The following is an 18,129-nucleotide window of genomic DNA, read 5'->3' on the forward strand; positions in this document are numbered from 1 at the left end:
CGATCCACAGAGCAGGAAAAGGACAACGTTAGGAAGATGGAAGTAGAGCAGTGTAAAAAGTTCTGAAGAAAAAGAAACTACTGTTGGATTTAAAACTAAATATAAGACATGTCGGTGGGAAACCAGTGCAGCAAATTACAGAAAAATTCTTTGGCTTGTATAGAACATCTCAAAACAACGATCAGAGACATCAGCGCCACTCTAGAGGGCACATGCGTATAAGTGGCACAGTCCACAATTTTTAGGATCCAGGCCTTTTATAAGCAGCAAAGGCTGGAATGGAATTTTACCCCCCAAAAATAACAACAATTCTGAGAGAAGAATCTGGAGCAAAATTTTGCTAGTTGTGCTAGTGGCCAACATGCAGCATGACGTACAGTCTGCTCCACATGACTGACTGTTTACACCACACGTCCCTCTGCTATGACCTCAGTAGCAAATCAGGCGTCCATCTCCAGCAATAGCTCCGTCTGTTGTACCCTGGCAGTAACACGCTCACTGGTTCATTTCCCTGTCAAACAGACATTACAAGTAGATTTCCTTCCCAGGTGGGATCCTCCACTGTGCGAAGCAGATACCTGCAGATACCTCAGGATAGTGCTGTTAAACGCTCTGTCACTCATGGAACATGGAATACAGTCCATTAGTAGAACTGCAATAATTTCTGGACTGTTTCTGGACACCTGAATATAAGCCACACCCACTAAATTTAAAAAGAAAAAAAGTTTTGTACATATATAAGCCACACTTGACTATAAGCCACAGGTGTCCACGTTGTAACATGAGATACTTACACAGAAAGTTTTTTTTTTTTTACTTTTAATTAAATACATGCTTTTTTCCAAACATTGCCTGTAACATGGCAGTAAAAGGCATTGAGTCAGTTCACGCTGCCGACTCCAGCGTCTCACCATTGATTCATTGATATCAAGCTTACGTACAGGAGCTTTATTTCCTTCTTCGACAAGTAGATCGGTTGCTTTTAACTTAAAAGCTGTGTCACTGACCCGATTCTGCCGACCGCCGAGCTGTGGTTGGGCTGCCTTGGGTAGCGTTAGCCCGCTTAGTTTAACGTGGCTCGTTAATGGTAACAGCCAATAGAAGTACAGACAGACTTTGCAGGGGGAGAAAGAGGCAATTTATCGAACCAGCAGCAAACTGTCCACAATTACAGTTCATCCAGCATGCACTGGCTTCCCACTCTTGTCCTGTATAACTGGCTATATCATCAAGGTGCATCTCACTATGCCTCCACTTCCACAGTTGTCTCTGCAATGACACACACCACAACCTGCCTAGGTTAAAGGAGAGTAGGCTCGGCCTGCAACAGCTGCATCATATACATATCTTCGTGTATTTTCCATGATGAGGGTGTGTACGTGAAGCGCAAAATGACTGATTTGAAGAATTTGTTGTGAGTGTGTTTGATTTAATTCGAACAATTTCATTGGTTCCCTGTGACCTGTTTGGTAATTTTATTGATCTGATGTGACGAGGCTAAACATATTGCTTATACTGCGTATTGCGTATACTTTGGATCTTGTTTTTACGCTGGGGTTAATTATTGACCGTGTTTCTTCTGAGAACCTCCATGTTACAGACCATGTATGTGTTTTGTTTAATCTGATTTGTAATTTAGAATCACAGTCCTGCAGGAGTATAGGTTCCTCATGCATCCTAAACCACTTCTCAGTTGGAAAGTTTTTAGAAGTTTATTTTCCTCAGGCCAATATCTAAACTGTCATTTATCTTAAAAATTCTTGAAAAAGTAGTTGTCAATGAGGTTACGGAGGTCTTGATGGAACAGAACAGTTTAGATAAATTTCAGCCTGGTTTCCAGCAGTTGCATTCCACAGAAACCGACTTATTAAGTTTTACTAATGACATAATACTGTCCTCTAATGCAGGCAAATGCTTTTATGTTATGTTTTGGTACTTTTCTTTTTTTACGTTATATTTTTGGCTTTATTGAACAGGTTAGTAGAGAGACAGACAGGAAAGTAGGGAGAAGAATGGGGGGAAAACCTGCAGCAAAGGGCTGTGAGCTGGAATCGAACCCAGGCTGCTGCATCGGGGACTATTGCCCCTGTTCACGCGTCGCCCGCTCAACTAGTTGATCTATCTGCAATTTTGGTCCTACTTGATGTAAATAAATAATAATATGTAATAATAATAATAATAATAATAATAAAGTAAATACGGCTTTTGACGCTTTTAGACTCATTTGTAATTCCCTTTTCATCTGCCTTAACAAGCAATATTTAGGCCATCTACAATTAATCCAGAACGCTGCTGCAAGACTTATCTATTGATAAGAAACAACCCGGCAAGGAGTTACACTTATTAGTCATAAACTTACTTTTACACATCAGATAAAAGAGGACTGCATGGCTCTTTGTATGAAATGACAAAATGTCCATGTGTATAAATTAGGGCTGTCAAAATTAACACGTTAACATGGATTAATCCAGTGCCATGATTAATCAAATAAAAATTTTTGACGCAATTAATGCATCTGCAGCGCAGAATGACTCAGAATCCCTGAAATGTCTCTGGCAATGCATTTCAGGTATTTTAAATTTGATGGGTCGCTTTTATTTTACCGGCGCTGCTTTTCCAGTGTTTATGGCATTAGTTTATCAGCTCAGGAAACATACAGACCAATTAGGTACGAGTTCAGTCATCCCATGTGACGCTACTCAGCCAATGAATTGGTCTCCAGCCGCTAAACTATGCAGCTGAGTTCAGAAAACAGGTGAGGGACAGACTAGAGGAGGACCGACAAAAAGATAAACAAGAAAAGCACTCAGAGAGTGCAGTGCTCTGCCAAGACTGTTTATTCCCCAATTTGTGTATTCAGAAATCACGGCAACATAGAATCTGGCCATTTAATGTAGAACGGCCCACAGACTAACTAAATAAATACTAAATTGCCTTGCATGACCACAGACGTGTTGTGCATGCATACGTTCTGTAGTACAGATATTGCGTGACCAAAATATGTAACGGGTCAAGTGAATTGATGCAGGTAACTGACACAGCGTTCACTTGTTGTCATGGTTACGGTGACGCTGTCCCGGCTGCTATATCTCACACTGGAAAATCTTAAACAAATCCGTGGATCCAAACTATAAGCTGCATCACTGCCAAAATCTAATGAGGTCATCCTCGTGTCATTTCTGACCTTCCCTGAAAATTACATCCAAATCCATTAGTCCATTTTAGAGTAATGTTGCAGACGGACAGACAGATTCACAGACAAACATACGCCAGTCGTCACATAACTCCGCCGTTCCTTGATGAAGTAATAAACAAATCAACACTGAGAGGAAAGTCGCCCTGCACATGTTGACTATGTTTGGCTCAACATACAGCTGTAAGCCAGCTTCTCAACTATGAATATAATCCAAACTAAATATGGTTCCAGACTCACCAATGAGCTCCAAATGTGTTTGAGAAAAACCCTGACACCATTGAGACCACGATTCATAATACTGGCAGCTCAGTTCTCTCATTAAGCAGCAGGGTATAAGGGGAGTTATATAAGACAGAAAAAATGTATAAGTGTTCAACTGTTAACATTTTTTTAGATTTAGGTATTTTTTAAATATGTATATAAGTTGGTTCAGGTTGTTCAGTCATTAGTTTTCACTTTATTTTCAGATGTACAGTTATATCAAAAGTTATTTATTAATAATTAATTAGTTAATTATTAATAATTGCTGTCAAAATGTTTCTGAACCGTACTAAATTTATTTGATTTGACGATCAGTTATTGATTAGATGCAGACACTAATAAAACTACCAGGTTACATCAACATATATCACACTAATTCAAGTTAGACATTAACATTTTCTGGACCTTTGCTTTAATACTTTTTCTCTGACTGGACCTCTTTGAATTTTAGTTGAATACCCCTGCGCTAAACAGCATGTTGGCCCTCTTTTTGAATACAAAATGACTGAATGTCATTTTGTATTCAAAATGAAGGTATGAATGAATGTAGAGGAAACCCTGTATATTCCCCTCTTTCTTGAATCTGTTTGCTCTCGCAAAATGAAATGCGATTAATATAGATTGAAAATGAATGATATTAAAAATGAATGATATTTAATTGTGATTAATCTAAATTAATCCACAGCAACCCCCACGATTAATCTGATTAAAAATTGTAATCGTTTGACAGCACGAGAATAAATAGTTTAAAATTAAAGCTAAGAGCCAGTTTTGCTGGTGTTGTTTATGAGGGCACTGTAACTACGGCCCTGCTCTTTAGATATTATTTTTATCTGATCTGTTTATTGTTTGTATGACCATCCACATCCACAACAGAATTATATGGTGTGTGGAGACAGCTGAGAGAGAGAGAACTGTGTGCTGGCATGAAGCACATAGAGACAGGTGGCTGTAAGGGAGGTGGCAAAGCATGAAAGAGAGGCTCACTAGCTTCATCGGGTGATAAAGAAAAATTCAGAGAGCTAAAAAACGGAGACAAATACTGCATTTGCAAACAAAAACTTCCCATTCTGAGCTTTCATATATTATTTCAAGCTTTAAATTTGGCACCTGACTTCGATTTAGTGTAGAGCTTGAATTAAATGGCTGGCCCCATAACTCCTACAATACAGGAGCACCCTTTGACATGTACAGTTACCATAGTCCCAGGTGTTCTTGTCTGTGGTGCGGTTAGCAGATAGGCAGTGTTTGCCTGTATCTGCCAGGCTATAAAGGTGGCACAGCATCATCTGATAATACAACACACTCACTGTTTTCAGAAGTTGACATTATAAGCTAAGCTGCTGTTTCAACAGAACCGGTGACTGCAGATAAATTCAGTCCATAAATCTGTTTTTTTCATTCTGACAGCTGTTAACATTCTTGAAACATCCCAAAGATATGAGAACAGGCCAAGCAGCTAAATCGATTTACAAAGAAGAAATGTTTTATGGCAGCAGAGGATATCAACAGGAGTTACATGATGTGATTCTACAAGTGTGCATACAGGGTGTTAAGTAAGATTTGTCCAAAAGTGATTGAAAATAGTCTTTTTGTAAGTTACTTTTTTGGCCTTTTTAGCTTTTATTGTATAGAACAGAGGAAAGAGAGGCAGTAAACATGGGGAGAAGAGTGGAGGAAGGACATGGGTCTGACTATTTATGGGTCACCTGCAACCAGCTGAGCTACAGGGTGCCCAAAAACAGACTTTTTAAATATAAAAACATGTTCATATTTGACCAGATAAACAAGCTTGTGCTGCAAGCGGCATTTTCATTCTGCATCATTTCTCGATTCTCTACTAATCATTTTGTCTATAAAGGTCAGCAAATACTAAATATAGGCAACAAATTAATAGGTATTAAAAAGATAATTGACAAAGATAATTGACAGGTAAAAAAAAATCCTTTCCAACATTTGAGCACATTGTACTCTCAGAGTAGTCTGGGACAAAACTTCTGCACCTGCTCCTGGCTCGCTTCAGGCTTTAGAAAACCCAGCCTGTGATTGTAGACATTCCACAGGTCATTTTACCCAGGGCAGAAGAGACTTTAAATAGCAACAAAATCTCTAGTGTGAGTAGGATGCACTAATGGTTTAGACAGACTTCATCTTGGGACAGTTGGGTTCAACTCCTGGATGAAGCCCCAAATAAATTTTGACTTTTAGACTGACTTTGCAAATTCTGTGTGTTTGAAGTGCATGTCAGTCTGGTAAGAGGGGCTTAAAACAGATAAGTAATAATAACCTTAATAACTTTTTTTATATAGCACCCTGAAGAACAGTGTTCACAAGGTGCTTTGACAGTCAAAATGTGCACACAGACAATCAAGCAAGACATAAGGAGACAAGGCAGAGCAGTCAATTAAAGTAAACAGCAAAAATGACACTAAGTTAAATGAATAATTAGCTAGATTAACACGCATATCAAACAAAGGAACTACTGCAGTTTAAAAATTAAAGAATAAGATATAAGGTTAAAAGTTAGAAATTAAAAAATCAAAAATTTAAGAATTTAAAAAACTTTTGAGAAGACATCACACCAAAGAACTAGGCAGGCACTAATTAAAGCTGAAAATAAACTTCACATAAAAGCAAGTCTATAAATGTGGGTTTTACGAAGTGATTTAAAAGAAGTTACTGATAAGTGAGAGTGAGCTGCAGGAGGAGGACTTTTTTGTTGTTATTGTAGTTTCTTGTTTGTTTTTTATGCCTATTGCAACTTTAAGTCAATCTAAGTAGTAGCAATTAATTTTGTGTTAATTAAAAAATCAAGTAAAAGAAATCCTTTCTGAATTCCTGCATTTATTGTATTATAAGCAGTCCTATGAATAAAAGTAAGAACGTCATGTGGACAGCATGACTGAGTAAGCAAAGATGTGATCCTCTTTTAAACAGCATTTATTACTAAAGATGATAAACTCAAACAAATGACATCAAACTTGGATTTTGTAATTTGCCTAAGTTAAATCGTTAAAACACAGATTAATCACATTGGGCCAAAAAACTAATACACCCCTACATTTATCACACATTCATCATCAAGGTAGAATCAGGGTACCAGATCAGATACCAGTGATTACAACCTCACTAGAGAGTGATGTCTAGAACCTGTTTTATTTAAGCCTATGATTTGTAGGTTCTAATATTCTATTTTTTAATTTATCTGTAATGGAATGACATGAACACATTTGATACACTTATTAGACTCAGCTACAAGCACTACAGTGGGAAAGTCTAAGGAGCTGAGTACAGATCTGACGAAAGCAAATCATTGACCTGATCAAATCAGAAAAGGAACTTGATGCAATTTAAAAGATGCTTCGGATCCCAAAAATCACTTTGTAAATGGAATAATGAAGTAGGGGAGGATTACGTCCACATTATTCAGACAAACCTAAAATCATCAGCAAAAAGGTTGATCATGGATGCAGCTAGTTGTTCCAACAAGACAGTGACCCCAAACACACATCAAAAGTGGCAAAGAAATGACTAAATTATGCCAGAAGTAAGAGTTTAGACTTGCTTCCTCAAAGTTATGATTTAAACCCCAACCAAGATGCTGTGGACTGTCCACAAAGTTCAACTCCTGTCTAGAGGACTGGTCAAATGTGCAACCATAAGCTTGTAGATGGCTCCCAAAGGTGCCTAAGTGAGGTGAAAATGGTCACAGGTTTGACATTGTTGTATGTATAGTTTTGACTTGCAGATTTTGTTATCTTTGAACAAAATGACTCTCTCTCTCTCTCTCTCTCTCTCTCTCTCTCTGTGTGTGTGTGTGTGTGTGTGTGTATTTCAAACAGAATACACACACACCACATTTAACCATTTATTTCAGAATGACATGCATCTATGTTTGGCGGTGACTCTGCTCAAATGATGCTCTGGAACAATCTGAGCAAACATTGCACAGACAGTCCTGAGATCACAAACACAGGAACAAGGAGACCAACTTAAATGGTCGCTATTATACAATAGTTTAATTATGAACAACCTGTGTTCTGCAGTAATGACTTCTCTCAGAAATAAGGTGTGTGCAGAACTACCTCTAACTGGATGTCTTTTTTTTCCCGCTTTACACACCAAATGTAGAAGCTAGTGTGTCACAGGTTTATAAGGTGTGTCAGGAAGTCATTACACAGAACCAGCTCACACAGACATCCCCTAAGTGGAATGCAGCTTCATAATACATATGTTTTATGCATGGCAATGCTACCACACAGATTTTTTTACATTTTATGTATTATAATGTATCTTTATTCCTGTTTCTCTGTCTTTTCTGTGTAAATGACAGCAAATGGTATCAAGACTGTTTATTTAAATCACAGAAGATTTTTTGATCTTACAAGATGTGGGGATTGTCTTGTAAAGTCATATATTCCTCAGATCACCTGTGTTTCCTATACTTTTTCACTGGATAAATATGCGCTTCTTTCTGACTGTTCCCATTAAATTTTCTATTCTGATGCATATATTGGTTTGTATTTTAGTTTTTAGTAATCGTAAAGTCTATCCTCTACTTAAAGGGATGATGAACGTTTCTGTAGTTTATTGGTAAGGAGATAAAAGCACAATGTTTTTTGTAGTTGCAATGAAATCAAAGCAGTTGACTATTAATTGGATATCTGTGAACTAAAAGAAACTACATAGACCAAATTTATATTGCTCCTAAAATGTCAGGTTAGAGTAAAAAAAAACTCCTCTTTTCTTTGGTTTTAACACTCACATTTCAGTTTCTCTGCCAAATGTTCAAACAAATACAGACATACTGGATTTTTGTGAGGTCTTCAGTGGAAGACACACGTGTGCACACCTACACATGCAATGCACCGTGTGTAAACTGCGTGTTGTATTGTGGTATTTCTTGCAGGAGCCAGTGTCAAAGGTAGAGAATGAGGCTAGCGAGGTGATGGGCAGAGTGGATGAAGGAGTAGAGGAGTTCTTCACCAAGAAAATCATCGCTGACTATGCACTGTAAGTGGAACTAACACACCTACTCATGCACACAAACATCTGTCTCTATCAAACAATGATTTTAAAACTTTAAAATCATTAAAATTTGCATGTAAATGTCATTTTGTTTCAATGAAGCAATAAAACAAACTGGATTTTTTTTAAGTGACTGATGGGTCTTACTGCTGGTGAAACTCTTATTTAACTTATTCTTTGTTTTAAATGATTTTTTTTTGTTGCATGATTTCAATACACAAAAAGAGTGAACTACTCACTGTAGACAACAGAATGAATGCCACTGTATTTTGATAGCAGACAGTATTTATAAGTGTTTTACAGACAGTGTCTATTCATAACTGTGGTTCCAGAAATGCAGTGTCCTAATGATGTTTGTTCTGGTTTGACATTGTGTTTTGTATTTTTTATGTATCATGGTTTGTTTTACTTCCTGCCTTGTATGTTTTCTGCCATTGTGATTACTTTTACACACTGATTTGATTCATGTCTCACTAGCCTTGTCTCCCTTGTGTATTTAGTCCATTTGTTATTTCGTCCCTGTGTTGTCTCCATGTGTTACTACGTTGTTCCTTGTATGTTTGACTGTACCTCCTGGACTCATCCTTGTTTGTTTGTTGGACTGTGTTTTTGTTTGAATTTTACCTTGTTGGACTTTGCCTATTAACTCCTGAAGGTTTTACTAGGTAGCAAATTTGGCCTAGCCAGGCTTTCTTTGTGTTAGCTCTGTTGATGACACCGAAAATCCCAATTAGAGACGACAGCTATCAACCAGAGACGGTGGTATCGTGACTATAGCTATTAACTCTCCTTGTTAGTCCAGACTTCCTTCACCAGGCTGTGTGCACACTCGCATAAAAGAGGGCTGTTAAATGCATCATGTGACTTTTGTACTACACAAAATGGGCCAATCGTGTGTCACCTACCCAGTCAAGAGAACAGGTTGTTATAACGGAAAGCTATGAAAACTAAAGTGTAAAGGCTGTCCCTAAAAGTTATACAAAAGAATAATTCTGGTAGAAAACTGTAGATCAAGTACAAAAAATATTGTTCTTTTACTGCTCAATCCACTCTCAATGCAGCCACATATTTTTAATGTGACAGCTGTACATTAGAATTCTGAAACATTAAACTTACTTTTAAATATGATAATCAAGAAGTGTGTTTAGTTCTCACACTGTCCCATAATAAAGGACACGGAGAAATCCCCTTAGTTTTCGTCCAAATCAGAGTGAAATGAATGTCACCAATTGAGTATTCTCTGTGATAAATACCTATTGACTAATTGATTTTCTAATCTGTGTTCTCAAAGCTGCAGCGTAAAATGGACTTCACAACAAATCAGGATCAAGAACAAAACTGATTTGTGCACAGACTGAGGCCCAGAGCAGAATGTGAGAGTGAAAGAGCTCCATTATAAAGAGATGTGACAGCTGACTGTTGAGTACAACTGTAATGAGCCAGGAAGGGAACATGCTTGGATTGGGTTGGGAAAATAATACATTTTGTGCTGTGGACCAATGTAGCTATTACACATTTTATTGTGAGACCGGACTGTCCAGATCTTTTGCACTGCATTTCCTGAACATGATTGTTGAAACTGTATATACTGCAAGTACATTGAGAGCCACATTTAAAAAAAAAAAAAAAAAAGATGAGACAGATTCCTTGTATGTGCAAACATACTAATACAACTGGTAATGATTCTGAAGGTATTCATATTCATACCATCATCTATGTTCTTTAATCCTTTGCATTAATTTCCTACAACACAGTGAAGAACGTTACCTAAAAATCACTTGAGCTGTTCTTTCTTTTAAAAAACAAACCAACAAACAAAAAACATCTGTCTCTTGTGAATCCCCCAGATTTAGGTACTAAATCACTGGAGTGTCTCAAAAAATTTCCGCACTACCTCCACAACAAACATTACAACTAATTAACTATTTATGTTAGTATGCCCAAATCTTCTTGTTCAACGACTCCTTGGTACTATAAACTATTATAAACCACCAATCCTGGTCTGTCAGACAGTCAGAAGAGCTCTGAGAACATTTTTACTAGTCTGTAAATAGAGTCTGTGTATACTGTGGGGATCAAAGCCAGAGTGACATGTTGACTGGAAGACAAATCAGTCAGTTTTCCTCTGGGAAGAGACCAACTTTGATTTGATCTCTAGTATACTGCAACTTTTTATATCTACATAAATTACATATAATATCACTACAATAGCACAGAAAATATTAACGTCTCTGACATACACAAACAGGCACAGACAGTCATTTTTCGCTGGGACAGTTTGGATCTCTGATTATGACAAAGTTTCATATTTCTCAATAAGTTTGTTTTTGGTTCATTTGTGATGCACTGTTCTCAGCCAGTTCTACAGTATCTCAGCTCATCCAGGCAGACTTTCATATCATTGGATGTTCGTTGTAACTGGTGAGTGCACATTGGGCTTCTAATTTTTAAAAGTATTTTTTCCTTCATTCTCAGGAAATCAAAGCCAAACCTCTTGTAATTACAGCTGATTACTACCTCTATTTTTACATGCTAATTGTGTCATTTTAACCTCGTAGCTGGAAGTGACTGCATTGTGAATGTTGTTGTTGTGCTTATCAGACCCTATGTCTCTTCACTGTCACATCACATATGACACATTCCTTGTCTGAATTCTGTTCTCAGCTTGCCTCAGTGTGCTGTTGTAGTAAACCAAACCTGAAATGATGAAGATACTTATATTTTATGACCAGATATTAAGACTGACTGTCATTGCCCAACTGGTTTCTGTTTTGGAGTGTTCCATTGCTTTCATCACTGTGGCTGATGTAGCCATCAACTGGATGTAATTTTCAGTCAAGCTCCAGCTACTCATGCTAACACAGATTGTTACATTCCCTGTTTAAAATGGTAAAGGTCACTGGCAGCTTGCTATATCAGCTGTCGCTAATTAATGCCATTTTGTGTGCAAATCTAGGTTGTTTTTAGGTATCTGCAGCCACCATCGGCATTCAGCTGAACCTTGTTTTAAAGGAAGCATCTGTAACACCAGTTTTTTTTCTTTATTTTCAACAACTTCAACAGAGTCACGTCTTCTCTCGAGTAGATTATGTCATCTAAGTAACAGAAAACACATGAAGAGTGTTACCTTTCAAGCACGTGAACTTTCAATAATATTTGGAATAAGCAGCTAACAAACCATCCATCCATCCATTATCTATACACCGCTTAATCCTCACTAGGGTCGCGGGGGGGCTGGAGTCTATCCCAGCTGACTCAGGTGAAGGCAGGGGACACCCTAGACAGGTCACCAGTCTGTCACAGGGCTACATATATAGACAAACAAGCACTCTCACATTCACACCTACGGGCAATTTAGAGTAATCAATTAACGTCAGCATATTTTTGGACTGTGGGAGGAAGCCGGAGTACCCGGAGAAAACCCACGCATGCACAGGGAGAACATGCAAACTCCATGCAGAAAGATCCCGGGAAAGCCGGGACGCGAACCAGGGATCTTCTCGCTGCAAGGCGAAAGTGCTAACCACTACGCCACTGTGCAGCTAACAAACCAAATAAATAAAATAAATTAATGAGTAAATAAATGAATGATTGGACTTGGCACTGGCAGATACCCAGTATTAGAGAAGAACTTGGATCGATCATAAAAAGAATGGAGTGGGCGCCCCGCGGTGGTTCAACGGGTTGAGTGGGCGACCCAGGGGCTGTAGTCTCCGATGCAGCGGCACCAACCCATGACCATCTGCTGCAGGTCCTTCCCCCACAATTCTCCCTGCCTTCCTGTCTTCCTCTCTACTATCCTGAAAAAAACAGAAAAGATTAAAACTGTGAGATGTTGTTTGGAAACTTCTTAAACACACAAAAACAGCTTGTAAGCATACATTTGAATTTAGATTTTTTTTGTCACGCGTGCCGCTGCCAAAGCAATGAACTTTAATGCTCAAGTTCACATGGAGTTTATCACACGCCAATTAAAGGAACATTTACTGTAATTGCTATTATTATTACTATTACTGTGCACTCCAAGGTTTACAGCTGTTAGCGTCTGCGTTTCTAAAAGTCTTGCGAAACAGTAAATCTCTGACTGAAATTGTTTGCTTTTGTGACATATTTGGACAAGCTTTTTGAAACAGTGCTTACATTTAAAGGCGATATACTCAAACAAAAACAAAAACAATATTTTGGTAATCACTTTTCTAAGTGAAAGAAAAATCTACATTTATCACACATCCAAATCTGTTAAATCAGAATCAGGGGTTCCAGAATAGGTGTCAGTGATTAGAACCTCTTTAGGATTTCGTGTTCTCTTCACTGCGGAAGTACGTGGTGTCGTCATGCCAGGATCTAAAGAGCTCTCTTGTCGATGTCCATTAATTTGGCAAGGTATTACAAAAATAGCTTGCCTTGCTCTACTTTTATATTGTAAAAATCCAGTCTGATCTTCTATTCAACTTTATTCGTTGACTCCATCTTTATGGTTTCTCATGCTGCTCATGTAAGATTAATCACAGGTCCCACAAAACCCAGGATTTCCCAATCCCACTGCGGTCCTCAGATGTTGATTTAAAATGACAGCACATTTGTTCAGGACTTGCTGCCTCAGCAAATTTTGAATTCATAATTTATTTGGAGGATTGCAACTTACTTCTTAACTCCAAGTGTTGATGTCAGAGTCTTGCATCTACAGTCAGAGAGAAACTGCACAAATGCACATTGCATGGGAGGCGCTCCATGAAAAAGTCATGATTGTCCAATAGGAACATTAGCACAAAACAGTAGTTTAACAGTGAACATACAGAAGATCAGGCTTTTCGTAATAGTGTTCTCTAGACAGGATCGACTTGGGTTTTTCTTTCTCAGAGCATCAATGGCTTTCTACTCTACCATCTCTGATTTGCATGAAACGTTTATCATAAATTATGGACATGAACATGGTATACGTGAAAGGGTTTTCAAAGATTTTTTTTCATTGTCTGTTGGCCCACTATGAGCACATTTTTTCACACATTGAAATTTGGACAACAGTATGTCATGAAGCATTATAAATATTAGTCTGACATTTTCACTGGTATTTCTCATCATTCCAATGATTCAGAATCTGCAATTTTTCAAATGTTTTGACTTGAAGTTTTGACTGGTGAAGAACTTCCTGTACAGTCTCATCTCACCTACTGAAGCTTGTAACTCCTGGTCATGGGTGTCTTGGTGGCCTCACTCACTAATCTCCTTCTTGCGCAGTCTCAGTTTTTGAGGACAACCTGTTCTTGGCAGATTTACGCTTGTGCCATTTTCCTTCCTTTTTTGATGGATTTAACTGTACTCCAAATTTTCTCAATTTATCCCTTACCAAATGCTTCTCAATAACTTTTTCACAGAGTTGCTTGGAGTGTTCTTTTGTCTTCAAGTCAAAGCCAGGGATACTGCTTCACTAGTGATTGGGCCTTCCAGATACAGGTGTACTTATCCAAACTTACTTGAGACACATTCACGACACTCAAATTATTTCTATTTCACAAATTGTGGGACTTGTGTTCAAAATTTGTAAATTCTTCACCTTACTATGTGAAGTGCTATGAGACATATGTTGTGATTTGGTGCTATATAAATAAAATTTAATGAAATAGCACCAACTGGCTCCACCTGTGTTAAACTAGACGAGTCACCTTAAAAGGAGTGAATACTTTTGCAATCATTTATTTTACTTTTCATTTTCTTAATGAATTGACATAAATCTGTTTTTATTTTGACCTGAAAGATTCTTTGTAAATTCTTGTCAAAAAAGTTACAAACTATCTAGTAGTAGTAAGAAACATCCAACAGAACCACACTCAGCAAAGGAACATGAGCAACACAAGCGCTGAGGAACAGCAACTCTGAGAAGGTTGTTGGGTCAGAAAAATGCAGCTGTAGAGCCAGACCAGCAGAGAAGTACTGGGAGAGAGGGACACGGAGCACAGAACCAAACTACAAGAGAAAGAAGACACAAAGTTAATAAGATGCAATGGTGGCACATAAATGCATGTACAATGAAACAGAGGAGAGTAGTGGAGAGGTGCTTACTGCATAATGGGAAGTCCCCCAACAGCCTAGACCCACAGGAACGTAACTAATGGATGGTTCAAGGTCACACAAAAAAAAGTAAGCTTCAAGGAAAAGGAGATCTTTAAGGCTAATCTTAAAGTAGTAGAGAGATTGTCTGCCTTCCAAACCCAAACTGGGAGCTGATTCCACAACAGATGAGTTGATAATCATCTTCTTCGTACAGTTGTTGAGTATATTACCGTTATCGAAATGCACTGTTTTCAAACAGGATCACATCTTTGCTTTTCTAAATATGTCAAAAAAGCAACAGTTTCACTTACTTATTACTATTTGACATGACAGTGTGGCTTTATTTTCAATTCTCAAAAAATGCTCCCTTAGCACACAGCATCAGCTTTGACATCTTACAACAAAAACCCTTCATCAGGTACCCACAGAAAAAAAACATATGCACAATCCAAGTATGTTTTACCATTGCTGATATATTTCCCATAATTGTGACTGCTAAGCTAAGGACTGGGAATGTACAAAACAGAATCCAGACATGGTAATGCACACCCCTCCTTCCTCTTTGGTTCTCTAGCTTTAGAGCAAACACACTTCCTCACTGCGGTATACAGAGGTCACATCTCTCAAGATCAATAATGTAGTTTTCCCTGGAAGGGTTCCTAACCTAGTTGATACAAAGGAATACAGTATGTTATAACAACTTCAACTTAAAGCTCTAGTGAAAGCTGTGACCAGGGTGTTAGATAGTTTGTATGTACCATATGTGAATTATTCAAATACAGAGGAATTATTATTTGTAAACCTGAATGAGATCTGTTTTTAAATTAAGAAGTGCATTTATGCAGAACCCACATTTTTGCCTTGTAGTGGAAGGACAGATAAGATTCATTCAACCAAAGAGTTGGGTCAACAGTCAAGCAAATTTTATAGAAGTCCTGCTCACAGTTACCAAGGTACTTGTCATTGCTTAAGCAGTTACAGTGGTGACAGATGACAGGTTAAGAAGTAACCAGGGAAACTGACAATGATTATCAAGACTAAATTGCATGGTAATTTGGTCTATAGACATATAGATATCTAGCTCTGGACCACGATCGACTGAAGGTCGAAAAGATTGTCTAACCAACATCACCATGCCAAGTTTTGCAAATACTAGTAACCACTGAGAGATGTTTTCACTCTGTCTGCTGTTTGCATGAAGATTCTTGTGTACCTGGACTGAGCATGCGTCTTGGGTTCTGTACCAGTAGTTGTAGTATTGAGTGTCTCTTTTTGTCTGTTGCTCTTTCTGCTGTCTCCCTGCTGCAGAAAAGGCCGGTGGGAGGAGTCACACCCTGCCCAAGCCACTCCCCCAGCATCAAGCTCCACCCCTTCAGCCTCTACCCCCTTTTCCTCCTCGTCTGACATTATCACCTCCTCTACCACTATCACTGTCACCAGTCCCTCTATTGCATCTACTGACACATCGTTTGCATCCAATGATGTTCCACCCCTCTTGACATCTTCCCCTCCCCCTACCTCCTCTTCTGTCACAACCACTACCGCCACATTTCCCACCAAAAATATCAAGAAAAAGTTTGGTGACTTCTTCGCCTTCAAGAGGGCTCGACCTGGCCGTGCCACCAAGGCAGGCGGGGGAGAGGGAGGAGGAGGAGAGGGGGTGAAGGTCAAAAGGACCTCCATTGCAGATCTCATTCGACCCCTCCGTGAGGCCAAAGAAAGGGAGAGGGAGAGGGAGAGGGACAAGGAGAAAGAGAAGGAGAGAGGGGGAAGGTCAGTGGAGGATGCTAACATTTCTAATGATGCCACCACCACAGAAGGAAGCATTGCCACCAGCGACCATCTTGCAGGCAATGTGAGGGAAAAGATGCCATCTACCAAGACATTAACCACGTTGACACCGCCTAGTGAAAATGCTCCGCCTCATCCCTCCATCACCACCAGCCCTGACCTCACCACTGCTATGCTCTCCAGCCTGGATGAAGACATAGTTCCTGTCCTACCAGGCTACACCCCTCGTCCTGAGATCAGTTCCCCTCTAACTGAACAGAAGATGCAGTTAGGAGGAACTCCGTATGGAGAAAGGAGACTGAAGGTGACCAAGAGGTCACTGAGAGAGGGGAAGAGCCAGAGTCTCATCCTGCTGACGGGATTAGAGCCTGAAGACAAGGATAGCACACCTAGTAAGGTCAGTCTAACAATACACTTTACACACAAGAGTTAGATCCTACAATAATTGATAGGATGACCTGTAACGGCAGTGAAACACCAACAAATAAACAGCTAGTACTGTAAGTTAAATTTTTCAATGCTGCTGAGCCTTTATTTCTATTCCCTATTTTCCACTATTACTATTCTAAGTGTATTTTACCATTTTCATACTCCTCCGTGTTCTCAGAATTGCTCCTATTTGATTTTGTTGTTAATGCAGACTAAACACTTAGTTCAAGTATACATTTGCACTGTACAAATAGCCAGTAGAACAACATAGTCCTGTCAGACTTAGATTATGCTGCCGTCACTTTTACTTTTAACACAAACAGTTTTGTCACAGACTACTGTTTGTGCATTCTGCATTAATATGCTATCAATAACATTTAAAACTTATTGCGCATAAATATAAATTTAGTATTTAACGTAAACAAGTCTACATGATGCACTGATTTGTTATTACAGTAGTTACACACCTATGATCAGAGCCAGTCCTGACCTTGCTGTGTCCTGCAACAAAATTCAGTTGAAAAAGCCACTTCCTCCTGACCTGTGAGCAATGTAAGCCATTTGCTATTGTCACACAGTCTAGCATGACACCCCAGGGCTCCTACTACAGTCCTTCCTCTATTGAACTGTTTGCTTCATCTGTCAGTCTATGTTTAAGTGAATAGAAATGCTATTGTTTATTTTATCAGTTGCTTCAGGATCATTAAAATGACTCAGTTTAAAATATATATATATATATTTTCAAATAAAAATTACAATTTATACTATGGCTTGGCTGAATACTTGAGATATGTTTGTAGCACGCTTTGTCTATTTGACTGTCTGTGTATGTCTGTCAGCAGGATTACACAACAAACCATCAGGCTGACTTTCATGAAACTTTGTATACAGGTACAGTCATGGCCGAAAATATTGGCACCCCTGGAATTTTTCCAGAAAATACACCATTTCTCCCAGACGCTGTTGCAATTGCAAATGTTTTTGGTATACACGTCTGTATTTCCTTCATGTGCATTGGAAAAACACAAAAAAGCAGAAGAAAAAATCCAAAATTGACCTAATTTTACACAAAACTCAAAAAATGGGCCAGACAAAATTGTTGGCACCCTTTTAAAACTGTGGGTAAATCATTTTATTTCAAGAATGTGATGCTTGTTTAAACTCACCTGTGGCAAGCAACAGGTGCTGGCAATATAGAAATCACACCTGAAGCCAGTTAGAATGTATAAAAGTTGACTCAAGCTTTGTGTTGTGTGTCTAAGTGTGTCACACCAAGCATGGAGAAGAGAAAGAAGAGCCAAGAAATGTCTGAGGACTTCAGAAGCACAATTGTGGAAAAAATATGAACAATCTCAAGGTTACAACACCATCTC

At 38.6% G+C, this 18,129-nt stretch overlaps 1 protein-coding gene across 2 annotated transcripts in view; it reads left to right on the top strand.

The window, feature by feature from the left end:
- The window catches only part of carmil2 (capping protein regulator and myosin 1 linker 2), an 85,525-nt gene that overhangs the window by 46,620 nt on the left and 20,776 nt on the right, over positions 1–18,129 (top strand). For both annotated transcript variants that reach the window (XM_023281423.3, XM_055009231.1), the window contains exons 32-33: positions 8,367–8,470; positions 15,845–16,724. In XM_023281423.3, coding sequence (XP_023137191.2) covers positions 8,367–8,470; positions 15,845–16,724 — 984 coding nt within the window. The remainder of the gene's footprint in view (positions 1–8,366; positions 8,471–15,844; positions 16,725–18,129) is intronic.

This window comes from Amphiprion ocellaris, chromosome 3, assembly GCF_022539595.1.
Source record: "Amphiprion ocellaris isolate individual 3 ecotype Okinawa chromosome 3, ASM2253959v1, whole genome shotgun sequence".
Classification (NCBI taxonomy): domain Eukaryota; kingdom Metazoa; phylum Chordata; class Actinopteri; family Pomacentridae; genus Amphiprion; species Amphiprion ocellaris.